The sequence below is a fragment of the Pelobates fuscus genome, chromosome 1 (genome assembly GCF_036172605.1).
Source record: "Pelobates fuscus isolate aPelFus1 chromosome 1, aPelFus1.pri, whole genome shotgun sequence".
NCBI classification, from domain to species: Eukaryota; Metazoa; Chordata; class Amphibia; order Anura; family Pelobatidae; genus Pelobates; species Pelobates fuscus.
Genome location: NC_086317.1, coordinates 335,702,907 through 335,715,960, shown reverse-complemented (window position 1 = coordinate 335,715,960; position 13,054 = coordinate 335,702,907). Strand labels below are relative to the sequence as shown.

General features: G+C 36.8%; 1 protein-coding gene across 1 annotated transcript in view; it reads left to right on the top strand.

Moving 5' to 3' along the window:
* Positions 1-13,054, top strand: part of PCCA (propionyl-CoA carboxylase subunit alpha) — a 532,298-nt gene that overhangs the window by 467,742 nt on the left and 51,502 nt on the right. Inside the window, exon 22 of the mRNA XM_063425353.1 lies at positions 6,801-6,941. Within this exon, the coding sequence (XP_063281423.1) occupies positions 6,801-6,941 (141 nt within the window). The remainder of the gene's footprint in view (positions 1-6,800; positions 6,942-13,054) is intronic.

Genomic DNA, 13,054 nt, shown 5'->3' with positions numbered 1-13,054 from the left:
TCAAGTCTTATGGCTTGACTGGTGTGCAGATTTGTGTTTAACATTGTATTAACTTTATATATATATCTTGAAAAAGACCCAGCAGGGTCAAAACGTAGATTATTTTGCTGTACTTTCAATAAATCACATTGTACAAGTAAAAGACCTATGAGTGCACCCTGGAGTACCCCCTTTCTTCGTATATTTTTGACACATTTGGATTAGCACCCAGGCGATTATTATTAGTTTATTATTCTGGTAAGGAGAGTGCCAAGCAACCACATATACATATACATTTCTACTTTTCACATGCTCTTGCTTTGTGCAGAGAGAATTTTGTAGGAACTTAGAAGGAATGTAGGGGAACAAAACTTGTGTGGACTGGCTGACTATAAATTATTTAAGGTAAAGGTGACTTTGCACACTGTGCAAATGCTCTTGCTGCTTCAGTCTCTCTAACTGTGTGGCATGTCCCCTTAATTCTACATTCACTACATCCTCCTTTTTCTCTGTCCCAGACTGCATACTAGGAGCTTCTGGTGTCGGGAGCAAGGATTTGGCTTTATTGCTCATGGTAGCTCTGTTTGGAATGGAAATAAACTGTACAAAAAAGATGGTTTGCATCTTTCTCAAAAGGGAACAAATGTTCTCAGTGAGCAGTTCAGAGGTTTTGCTAGGATGTTTTTAAACTAGGAGGGGGGGGCAAAAGGGTGATAAAACATCAATCCAATTGTCCCCCAAAACAAGGACAGAAGGTGCCTGTAGCAAGTGTGTTAAAAAATGATAAGCTTAGAGTCATGTCTACAAATGCTCGCAGTTTAGGGAATAAGATCCATGAACTTGTGGCAATAATGGCAACTGATAGTGTAGATTTAGTCGCTGTTACTGAGACATGGTATAATAAGAAAAATGACTGGGACATAGCAATACCAGGGTACTCTTTATATAGAAAAGACAGGGAAGGCAAGAAAGGGGGAGGGGTGGCCCTGTATGTAAAGGATAGCATAAAATCTAGCCTAATAAAGGTTAGTGAGGCGAACATAGAGTCCGTTTGGGTTACGTTAGAATTTGGTAATCACACAGTAACTCGTGTAGGTGTGATTTATAGGCCCCCAGGACAAATTGAAGAGTTAGATAATCTACTAGTTGAAGAAATAGCTAAAATGACAATGAAGGGGGAAGTTATCATCATGGGTGACTTTAATCTTCCTGATGTGAATTGGAAAACAAAAATAGCTACTTGTGCCAGGAGCACACATATTCTAAACTCCCTACTGGGATTGTCTCTAAAACAAGTCGTTGAGGAGCCAACTCGTAAAGAGGCCATACTAGATTTAGTGTTAACAAATGGAGATTTGGTATCAGATATTACTGTAGGTGAAAGTTTAGGATCCAGTGATCATCAGTCAGTGTGGTTTAATATAAGAACAGTGACTGAGTCACACCACACAAAAACAAAAGTTTTAGACTTTAGAAAAACAGACTTTTCTAAAATTAGAATATGTGTAAAGGAGTCATTATCAGACTGGAGCAATTTATATGGAGTCCAAAAGAAATGGGATTATTTAAAAGTTGCACTACTGAAGGCAACAGAAAATTGCATTAGGCTTGTCAGCAAATGCAAAAAATTCAAGAAACCACTGTGGTACTCCGCAGATGTGGCCAAAATAGTAAAAAACAAAAAGTTAGCATTTAGTAATTATAAAAAAACCCAGAGTGAGGAAGACAGAATGACCTATAAGATTAGGCAGAAAGAGGCTAAGCAAGTTATAAGAGCTTCCAAATCACACACAGAAGAGAAAATAGCACAGTCGGTAAAAAAGGGGGACAAAACTTTTTTTAGATACATAAATGAGAAAAGAAAAGTAAAACAAGGATTAGTTAGATTAAAAACAAAAGAAGGAAGGTATGTAGATGAGGATAAAGGTCTAGCTGACTGCCTCAATGAATATTTTTGTTCGGTATTTACAGATGAAAATGAAGGAAAGGGACCTCAGTTAAGTAAAAGGATAAATGAGTCATTTATTACACGTGAGTTTACAGAGGAAGAGGTTCTATTTCAACTGTCAAAAGTAAAGACAAATAAGTCAATGGGACCTGATGGAATACACCCAAAGCTATTAAAAGAGCTTAGTGGTGTACTAGCAAAACCATTAACAGATTTATTTAACCAATCATTGATAACCGGAGTAGTCCCAGAAGATTGGAAGTTAGCGAATGTTGTGCCCATTCACAAGAAAGGTAATAGGGAGGAGTCGGGCAACTATAGGCCAGTAAGCCTTACTTCAGTAGTGGGGAAAGTGATGGAAACCATGTTAAAGGATAGGATTGTTGAACATCTAAAAACACATGGATTTCAAGACCAGAGACAACATGGGTTTACTTCAGGGAGATCATGCCAAACTAATCTTATTGATTATTTTGATTGGGTAACTAAAATTATAGATCAGGGTGGTGCAGTAGACATTGCTTACCTAGATTTCAGTAAGGCTTTTGACACTGTTGCACATAGAAGGCTTATCAATAAACTACAATCTTTGAGTTTGGATTCCAATATTGTTGAATGGGTAAGGCAGTGGCTGAGTGACAGGCAACAGAGGGTTGTAGTCCATGGAGTATATTCGAAGCTTGGGCTTGTCACCAGTGGGGTACCTCAGGGATCTGTACTTGGACCCATTCTCTTTAATATTTTTATTAGTGATATTGCAGAAGGTCTTGATGGTAAGGTGTGTCTTTTTGCGGATGATACTAAGATATGTAACAGGGTTGATGTTCCAGGAGGGATAAGCCAAATGGAAAATGATTTAGGTAAACTAGAAAAATGGTCAGAGTTGTGGCAACTGACATTTAATGTGGATAAGTGCAAGATAATGCATCTTGGACGTAAAAACCCAAGGGTAGAGTACAAAATATTTGATAGAGTCCTAACCTCAACATCTGAGGAAAGGGATTTAGGGGTGATTATTTCTGATGACTTAAAGGTAGGCAGACAATGTAATAGAGCAGCAGGAAATGCTAGCAGAATGCTTGGTTGTATAGGGAGAGGTATTAGCAGTAGAAAGAGGGAAGTGCTCATGCCATTGTACAGAACACTGGTGAGACCTCACTTGGAGTACTGTACACAGTACTGGAGACCCTATCTTCAGAAGGATATTGATACCTTAGAGAGAGTTCAAAGAAGGGCTACTAAACTGGTTCATGGATTGCAGGATAAAACTTACCAGGAAAGGTTAAAGGATCTTAACATGTATAGCTTGGAGGAAAGACGAGACAGGGGGGATATGATAGAAACATTTAAATACATAAAGGGAATCAACACAGTAAAGGAGGAGACTATATTTAAAAGAAGAAAAACTACCACAACAAGAGGACATAGTCTTAAATTAGAGGGACAAAGGTTTAAAAATAATATCAGGAAGTATTACTTTACTGAGAGGGTAGTGGATGCATGGAATAGCCTTCCAGCTGAAGTGGTAGAGGTTAACACAGTAAAGGAGTTTAAGCATGCGTGGGATAGGCATAAGGCTATCCTAACTATAAGATAAGGCCAGGGACTAATGAAAGTATTTAGAAAACTGGGCAGACTAGATGGGCCGAATGGTTCTTATCTGCCGTCACATTCTATGTTTCTATGTTTCTATGTTTCTGCTGACTGGTATGAAGGGGAGGAGAGGAGTGGATTAATGAGTTCATGGTGCAGAAATAGGACTGTCTGCCTAGTCCACCCATAGTTAGCCAGCCTGTGTGATTGGCAGGTAGATTGGCATGCATCTACGACAGGCTGACCTTCCAATTCTTTGGGCTGACTTGCCCACTTTCCAGGCAGATCTGGCCTTTGTGCAGTGACATGACGCTGTCCCACCTCTTTTAACTCCACCTACTGACTTCCTGTTTTACAGGGGGTATGGATTTGGTTGAGTGATGATATGACGGATTAGCACAGAATGTGTATTCTTATAAATGCATCCTGTGAACCACCTACACCAGATACATGATGCCTGGAAGGTTTGACTGTTTTAATATTTTCTGTCGATACGGTTCTGTAATTAGGCCCATCATAATTATCAGTGCAGGGCCCAATAGGCCAGTGAGCATGTCCTTGACTCAGCATCACTAATGATGTGTCTGATCATAAAGGAGACAAAACTGTAGGGGAACAAAACTTGTATGGACTGACTATAAATTATTTATGGTAAAGTTGACTTTGCACATTGTGCAAATGCTCTTGCTGCTTCAGTCTCTCTAATAGTGTGGTATGTCCCCTTAATTCTACACTCCCCACATCATATAACTATATGCATATCTAGGTCTATTTGTCCAGAGGAGTACGTTAGGAACCAAAGAACACAAATCCAGAACACAACAAGGAAGATACTGTCCATGTACCGGTCCTTAGAACGGCTGGGCTAATGGAGAACAGAGTCAGAGAATAGCTGAGGTCAAGAATAGGAGATATCATATTCCAGATAAGTAGAGAATACAAGAAGGCAATATAAAAAAATAAAAAACACAGCAGGGCTACTATGACTGGGACAGGTGAATATAAATAGGCAGGGTTTGATACCTATTAGAAAACATTGTTTTAGAGTTCCAAATGACTCATGCACGGTTGAAAAATGTTTCAGCCCTATTAGTGATGTCATTGGCGCGGCTGTTTTGGTATAGGGAATGCGTGATTGAAACGCGAATGCAGGTGCGAATAAAAGGTCGTGCCTAGAGAGCGCACAGTGTCCGGGAGAAAGTCAGGGGAAGCAGGTAAAACACCAGCATCCCTAACAACCTCCCACTGTTCCAAAAATGGAAAGAAAAAAAAAGAAAGATTTTACATTTACTCGTTGACTTAGAAAGTGTATTAAATATCTAACCCACATTGAGATTGTAGGTCAAAAAGCCAAATTGTTTCTATTTTAAAAATAATTTATTATTTTCTAACTATCTGTAGAATACAGGACTGCAACCACAGACCGGGAAACTGTAATTTTGTATAATTATATTCCCCCCCATCGTTTTAATGAAGGACTTTTAAGTACAATTTATCTTTGTAAATAGTCCCTGTGAACAGAATGTTTATTAGATTGACAGGAAAATGCACTCTGCATGCTTTTTTTTTTTCCTGGCCACTTGTGATTCAGGCAAATTTTAATTGGAGCAAAAAGCTTTTATTTGCACTGTAATTTCGCTTAAAGATCATATCCTTCAGAAACTGGCAGACACTTGTATGTCTTGATTGCAAAACACACACTCAAGAGTAAAGAAACATGCAAAAGACGTTATTATTCAGACTGTCAGATTCGAGAAATTGCACTAGCGTAGCTCTCTCAAATCTCTGCAGTTTTCCCCACGATTAAACACCTCTTTCATTAAACAAAAAAAAACCAAAAACAAAAAAACACATATTTTCAGTATTTAATGGAAAAACATTTTTTTTTTTTTTTTTTTAAATTAAGTTTGTCTTGTAAACCATTCAGACTGACAAATGCTGTCATGGAATGTGAGATGGGTTTCTATGTCTTTAGGCTGGTGTTTGAAGACAATGTATGCTTCACATCAGATTTATTTAAATAGACAACCTGTTTTTGCAGAAATACAACTCCCTATGATGCTTTGCTTTTAGATTTGTGAAGCATCACGGGAGCTATTCTCCTTCAACAACATGGGATATATACACATACATACCATTTTCCTCTCTATATTAGACCATGATAGATTACAATTGTTGCCATTTCTATAATAGACTGTGCTTAAGTTAAAGGGGCTATGTGGCTTAATTAAATACTTCATTTTGGTTTAAGAAAATACCTTTTTTTAAGGCAGTTTATGGTTTTTTAAAGAATTTGTATTAATTTAATGTTTGAGTGATAGACTAATTTCTTGTAGGCACTATACAATCAGTCTAGCTACATATTAAATGGATAGAACAGAACCTTTAAAAAATGCCAACACATTCCAAAATTGCAATCCTCTGTGCTAAGAATAAATTTGGTGATTACCTCTAAACCTGATCACATCTTTTAGGTATCAATGGGATTCTTGTTATTTGTAGGGGGAAAAAAACTATTTGTTCATTCCAAGCCTTGTACCTTCAACTGTTATAAAAGGAAGAGACTTACTGCCATCTACTGGGGGACTGACTGATTATGGTTCAACTTGACACAAGCTGTTTTTTTTCCGCATGATGAACTTAGATGAATAAAAGCTTTGAGCAAGTGTCTTTGCCAACTACATAATAGGGACCCTATTAGTGTTTCATTTTAGTACTGGAATAGGAAGCATACTAGTAGGTTTATTACCACACGGCTGATATGCTTCCAGTAGACAAAAAAAAAAAGGATTACATTGAATCACTGACTATGAGAAGAGAAAAAATATGAATTTCCTTCAATATTTCATAATGAAATCATGACAATAATTGTACTACTAATTTCCATATCAAATCAGAAACTTTACGTGAGACAACAGAGTATTTGGCTTTGCTTGCCTCTAAATCTTTACTCATTGTGCAGCAATTAAATATTCTGTAAGCCATTCTAAATAACGAAATAATTCTGTGGTTAAATGTATAGCAAACGTATTAAAGTGCAAGCAGTAGGAATTAATAAGTTCGCTTCAAAGCACCAGTTAGGTTGGAAATTAATGTCATTTGTTGACGTAGAGAGTTATTAAACAGTTATATATTGTGCCATTTTGAGATATGTTTTATACACAAATGTCAATAACCATTTTATCAAACAGTAGTCATTGCAGTTGATTTGTTAATTACTAATATGCACAATAATATGTGGGGAATACTGCTAATAAGTAATATCTCTGTTTTCATTCAGTATCAATTGCAAATACTGACAAAGCATGCTGCCGAACTCAGCAAGTACATGCCCGAGAAGGTTGAAGAGGATACAAGTAGTATTGTGAGATCACCGATGCCTGGGACGGTGATAGCAGTCTCAGTTAAGCCTGGAGATATGGTAAGTTCTCAAAAAAATGTGTGTTAATACAAATATAAGTATAGTAAAGGAATAATGGGATGAAACAGTATTTACAAGCAGTCTGTGCTCTTATATCAAAATCCACATACTGCTAATTGTCTTTTTATTCTCATTTCAGTTTTAAAAGTATTCCCTCTTTCTCTTCCAAGTTAACTTTTTTTTTTACTCTCTTATGAAGCAACCATAAAAATCGTTTTAGATAATGAAGCGTAGTATGTTTTGTAATTGCCTGTCCCATTTTCCTTTTTTGTGAGAAGTATATTAAACCATTATTCTGAACCATGTTTATTTAGTTTAAATTCTATTAAAAAAATTAATAATTTTCAGATGTATTTTAACTTATTTTCAGTTTTTTTTGTGTGCTTATTTTCCCAAATGTATTAAAATTAACATTAAAATCTCAACTCTAAAAAAGGGAAATAGGAAAATACACTTAACTTTTAGTTAGCAAAATATTTTTATATATGAAAGTCTAATTAGATATTTTTTCCGCATACACAGATTTAATTTATTATTATTCACAATGATCCATAACCTTAAAAATGGAGCTGGTTTGCAGAAGGTATTTTTTGTAGTCCAGACAGCTATTTTGCTTTAAAGAAGAACACAAACATGTTTGATAATACAATCCTTGTGGATGGTTATAAATAAATAAAATCTATTATTTGCAGGTTAGTTTATTAAGTACAGTAAGTGCATGCATAATAGTTTGATAATTAGTATTACAGAGAGGGGAAAAAAAGTTCATGATTGAAAGAAAGAAAAAAAAAAAAGTCAAAACACTCAAATATATCAAAGGTTTCTGCAAGGTACTGGAAGGAAGCAAGAGGTCATCTTTTGAAACTGGAGGGTGTGAAGCTCCGGGGAAATACGAGGAAGTACTTCAGTGAAAGGTTGATGAATTCATGTTATTTACAAAGAGGCAAATCAAATATGCTTGGAATAGACACAAAGCTTCTCTAAAGGAGCTGTAAAACAAAGGGGTATAATATGATTTTCACAGTAAACTAGGTGGGTCTCTCACGTCCGTACTTTTGTGTTTTCATTTACAACAAATAGAAAAGAAAAAAAACACAGAAATAAATTTTTTTATCTTCTCTGGTATTTTGTAATTTAAAGTTTGGAGGAAATCTGCAGTCATCGTACTGGTCAAAAAAATAGAGATTTTTACTTTCGTCCCCGGGATATGAATCAAGAATAATAATTTAATAAATTTAAAAAAAGAGATTGCTATAAATTGCTTGATTGTGTCTACTGACTTCTGATTATTCCAGAATAGATTATTAGCTTTATCTATAAATTAGAATTATGAACTATTTAATCTTCCCTACTGGTAATGGGTTTTACAGATAACCAAACATTACAATTTTCAATCATATAGCTGTAAAAATGTTAACAATGCAGTTTTAATATGTGATCCAAAATGAAACATTGCAGACCTAAGTGAACTAAATGGTATATATAGTTACCACCGGATCATGAACTGCTCCAGATAACTATACTAATAATTTACTCATTCACTATGAACTTCTTCATGACGGGGTTAACCCCTTAAGGACACATGACGTGTGACATGTCATGATTCCCTTTTATTCCAGACGTTTGGTCCTTAAGCAAATCCGGGTACATCATGATGGGATTGAGCCATCACCTGTCGTGAATGGGAAATATTTCATGGCTTTATTGTATTCAATCAGTGTAAAATTGTATTCTTACTATGTCCAGCCATTCTAAATTATTACACATTCTTGTCATTTCATATTCCACATGTAGTATTTAATAGTTTTCTGAACTGATTTAATTATGGACTGCAAATGATGTGAACAGTGTTGTTTTATAACCAGGTTAAAAAAAAAAAATACCAAAGGAATCATATATATAAGGAATATATTTCCTCAATATGTAGCCCAACTTGTGTAAAAGGCTTCTGTTACAGAGGGGTTATTTGGACAATATTGAGAATTGCATGTGTATTATTCTAAATACTTCTCTAGTACAAAGTATGTATTCTCTGCCATCACATCAGAAATATCACCTCTTCAATTAGTTTTAGATCTTACATATTTTTCTAAAAAAAAATTCTAAATATGTAGATGTATTTTGTTACCATTTAGTAGACCCGTGCAAAAATTTGTTTCGGCTTGTTGGTCGGAATCAAATTCCTTTTAACCTAGACCCGAAATAATTAGGATTTACCTGTGGAGTCTTAGTCAATGAATGTCTCCTTGTGTAAATTCCAGGCGAATTGATTTGTTTGGATCTGGATTGAAAGGCTTTTGATTCGGACCAGCCAGCCAAAACCAAATTTTTTTTTACCAGCCTACTATTTAGTATCGTTTGTAATATTATAAATAATATGAAAAGTTGCATGTAATAAATAATGCAAGTTTTGGGCAGCTCATAAAAGATATGTGAAGATATACATTTAAAAGATATACATTTATGTCCATTCTAAATATGGTGCATCCTATCGTCAGGAAATTGCAAAGTGTCATATTATTTTATTGTGCAGAGAGAGCTTTGTATATATTCATCACACAAATCAATTCTTTGTGAGGTTAAAGGGATATAATAACTTAATCTAAATAAAGTTGCTTTGCTGCAAGGAAGTCCTGGGCCATCACCCGATTGCTCAGACCCCTGAACTTCCACTCAATCATACAGCTTCCATTTATACAAGTGGTCCTCATTTAGCGACCTACCTGTTTTACGACGGCTCGCACTTACGACCGGGTGTAAATGCAAGCTGTCGTGGGGATTACCTGCTCTGGGGCGAAATTTCCCCGTGCATAGATTAGAGGGATTCCCTGCTCTGGTGCGTTCGTCTATGTTCGGGGAAATTTTCCCAAACATAGACGAAGGCACCAGAGCAGGGAATCCCTTAACTCCTCACTTACCGACCAATTTGTTCTACGACCGGGTCGTAAGAACGGAACCCGGTCGGTAAGTGAGGAGTGTCTGTATATATTTAGAGATGTCTTTCTGTGTATGTTTTCTTCTGTGGCTTTTTTTGTACTAACTTTATTTTGATATGACACAAGTAGAATGTCAAAACAAGTAGTTTGTTTTAATGTAGTTACTTGACTAGTATCATATTTGTTCTACCATATACCAAGTTATACCATATTAAGTTATATTGTCATCAGACAAATTACAAAAGGCAAGAAAACAAAAAGACTACTTACATCTATTGACACTGAAGAGAGTGTCCACATGGCTATAAATCAAATTATAAAACCGCAGATATAAATGTGTATCTGTGGATATATAGTAAAGAAAGTCTCAAAACAAGTAAGCAGACACAACATACAGAGTCTCCTAATCAGCTGTCCCTTTATGGGGGATATAAATATAAGCCATCCTACTATAACCGAGTAATTAAGCTGATCGACCACAACCAAACATGAAACTTTCAGTAAAAAGAGCCAGATGTTATTCAGGTATCAGCCTGACTTCAGGTACCAAGGCAAGCATGGACATCCTGACTTCCAGCCCGATTTCCCTGGGTCTGTCCCAAGTGAAGACTTAGGCCTGAGCGGAAGCCTCTGATGCAAATATGAAGTGTGGACTATGTGTCCCCTACACAATTGCAACTTTGTATATAAAACAGATTAAAAGACCACTATAGGCACCCAGACCACTTCAGCTCAATGAAGTGGTCTGGGTGCCAGGTCCAGCTAGGATTAACCCTGCCTGCTGTAAACATAGCAGTTTCAGAGAAACTGCTATGTTTACATTAGGGTTAATCCAGCCTCTAGTGGCTGTCTCATTGACAGCCGCTAGAGGTGCTTCCGCGCTTCTCACTGTGATTTTCACAGTGAGAAGATGCCAGCGTCCATAGGAAAGCATTGAGAAATGCTTTCCTATGGACTGGCTGAATGCGCACGCAGCTCTTGCCGCGCATGTGCATTCAGCCGATGACGTCCAAAGGAGGAGGAGAGTCCCCAGTGCCGAGGGAGCCCGGTGCTGGAGAAAGGTGAGTGTTTAACCCCCTTCCTCCCCCTTCAGCCCGGCGGGTGTAGGACCCTGAGGGTGGGGGCACCCTCAGGGCACTATAGTGCCAGGAAAACAAGTTTGTTTTCCTGGCACTATAGTGGTTGTTTAACTCAAAAGTACCAAGCAAATTCCCAAAGGAAAACAAAAGCTTTCCAGACTATGCCACTTCCTCCATCATAGGCTTGGCAGCCATTATGGATGGTTGTGAAATTGTACCACTGTACACTCCTGTATTGAGGCTCTTTGCCACAAAATAAGTTATATGATTGTTTTGAGATGTCTCCCATTAAATGTGTTCATTGAACATCACGGTTTTTATGCCAAAATTTAACAAAAGCTTTTATAGCCCCTTCTGTGCTATTTTAAACATTTTAACCGGTATGACATCTCACAAGATTCAAACTGAATAAAGTCCTGTATTTTCAGATGTACGTATTGCATTTTTATGGTGGTCAATTCTCCTTTTTCCAGATTTGAATCTGTAATAAAAAAAAAACATTTAAAAAAAAAAAAGTTTTAAATATATTTTTAATGTTAGAGTGTTATTATATAGGTTAAAGAGAAGCTTTGGTAACACATGGCGCATAAGCAGCAATTGCTGTGCCCCACCAATCTATTGAACATGAACATAAGTAGTTTTGGTGCTTAGAGTGTCCCTTTAATATGTAAGGCATTTAAAAAAAATATTAAGAAAAAAAGAAGAAGAATAAATTAGTCAGCTCTAGCCTGTAGTGTCCCTTTACAGTTTTGGTGATTTTCCTGAGATGGGACTTGTAAGTAGGCTGTGCAAAATGGATTGATTCACCTTATCACACATGGTGTGAAACCCATTCTTTCTGCATACAGACAGCATGCCTGAGTGCAGAAGAACAGAACTCTTTTGAATTGTTATTATATTCAAGATCGTGCACTCCAGATCATTTGTTCTTTCTCTTTAATATGGATTTAATAAAGGAGCAGAAAATGATTGGAAGCTATGATATATGTATGGTGACTGCAGCATAAAAGAAATTCACAGCTCTTTATATTCAAGTCAACTAACTAGATTAAAATAAGCCTAGACAGTATACAATAATATGCAAAATATTTCTCCACTTCTTCTGCTGAATAATGGAAAGACATAGGGAGTCTCACACCAGAGAAGTAGTATATCGACTGATCCAACTTGTATGTGGCAACATTACATGGCATACAGCAGGCAGGGATACACTGGGTAAGCGTTATGTTTTTTCGTAAGATTTTGTACAGCTTGCATTTAAAGGGCTATTTCCTTCCAGGAGATCTATTTAAGAAATGGCTGGTATATACCATAAGGACAGTGAATGGTTACACAGGATTACAAGATGATCAAGCATTATCATTACAATTGTAAAGGCATACCCAAGCACCACAGCCATCAATGTCGCGCTTTGCTTATGGAGCAAGCAGAAATGTAAATTGTAGCTTTCTTTTTTCTCTCTCTTCATCCGCTTCATTACAGCTGCAGTAATTGCTCCCCACCTCTAATTCTGCTTCTTTGTTACCATACCAGGTCTTGTGTAAGGTACACATACATGCCACAAATTCTAAGTGACTTGTACAGGCTTTGTGGCATTCTGTGTGAGAGCCAATACACCAGCTGCGAGTAGGTTCATTCAGGTTTATTCTCCAAAGTGAGAATTATAGGTGAATTTAAAGGGAATTTCAAATTTGAGGTCAAAATAGCCAAACTTGAAAAATGATCTGACGGTTATGCTTCCAGTTCAGCTACTCTGGCCTAAAATGTGAAATTTGTACTTTGTAAATAACCCTAATTAAATGGAAAAACAAGAGAAATGAACAACCTCAAAGATTATTAATGGTGGCACTATTAAAGGACCACTCTAGGCACCCAGACGACTTCAGCTTAATGAAGTGGTCTGGGTGCCAGGTACCTCTAGGATTAACCCTTTTTTTTATAAACATAGCAGTTTCAGAGAAACTGCTATGTTTATAATGAGGGTTAATCCAGCCTCCAAATCCTCTAGTGGCTGTCTCATTGACAGCCGCTAGAGGCGCTTGCGTGCTTCTCACTGTGAAAATCACAGTGAGAGCACGCAAGCGTCCATAGGAAAGCA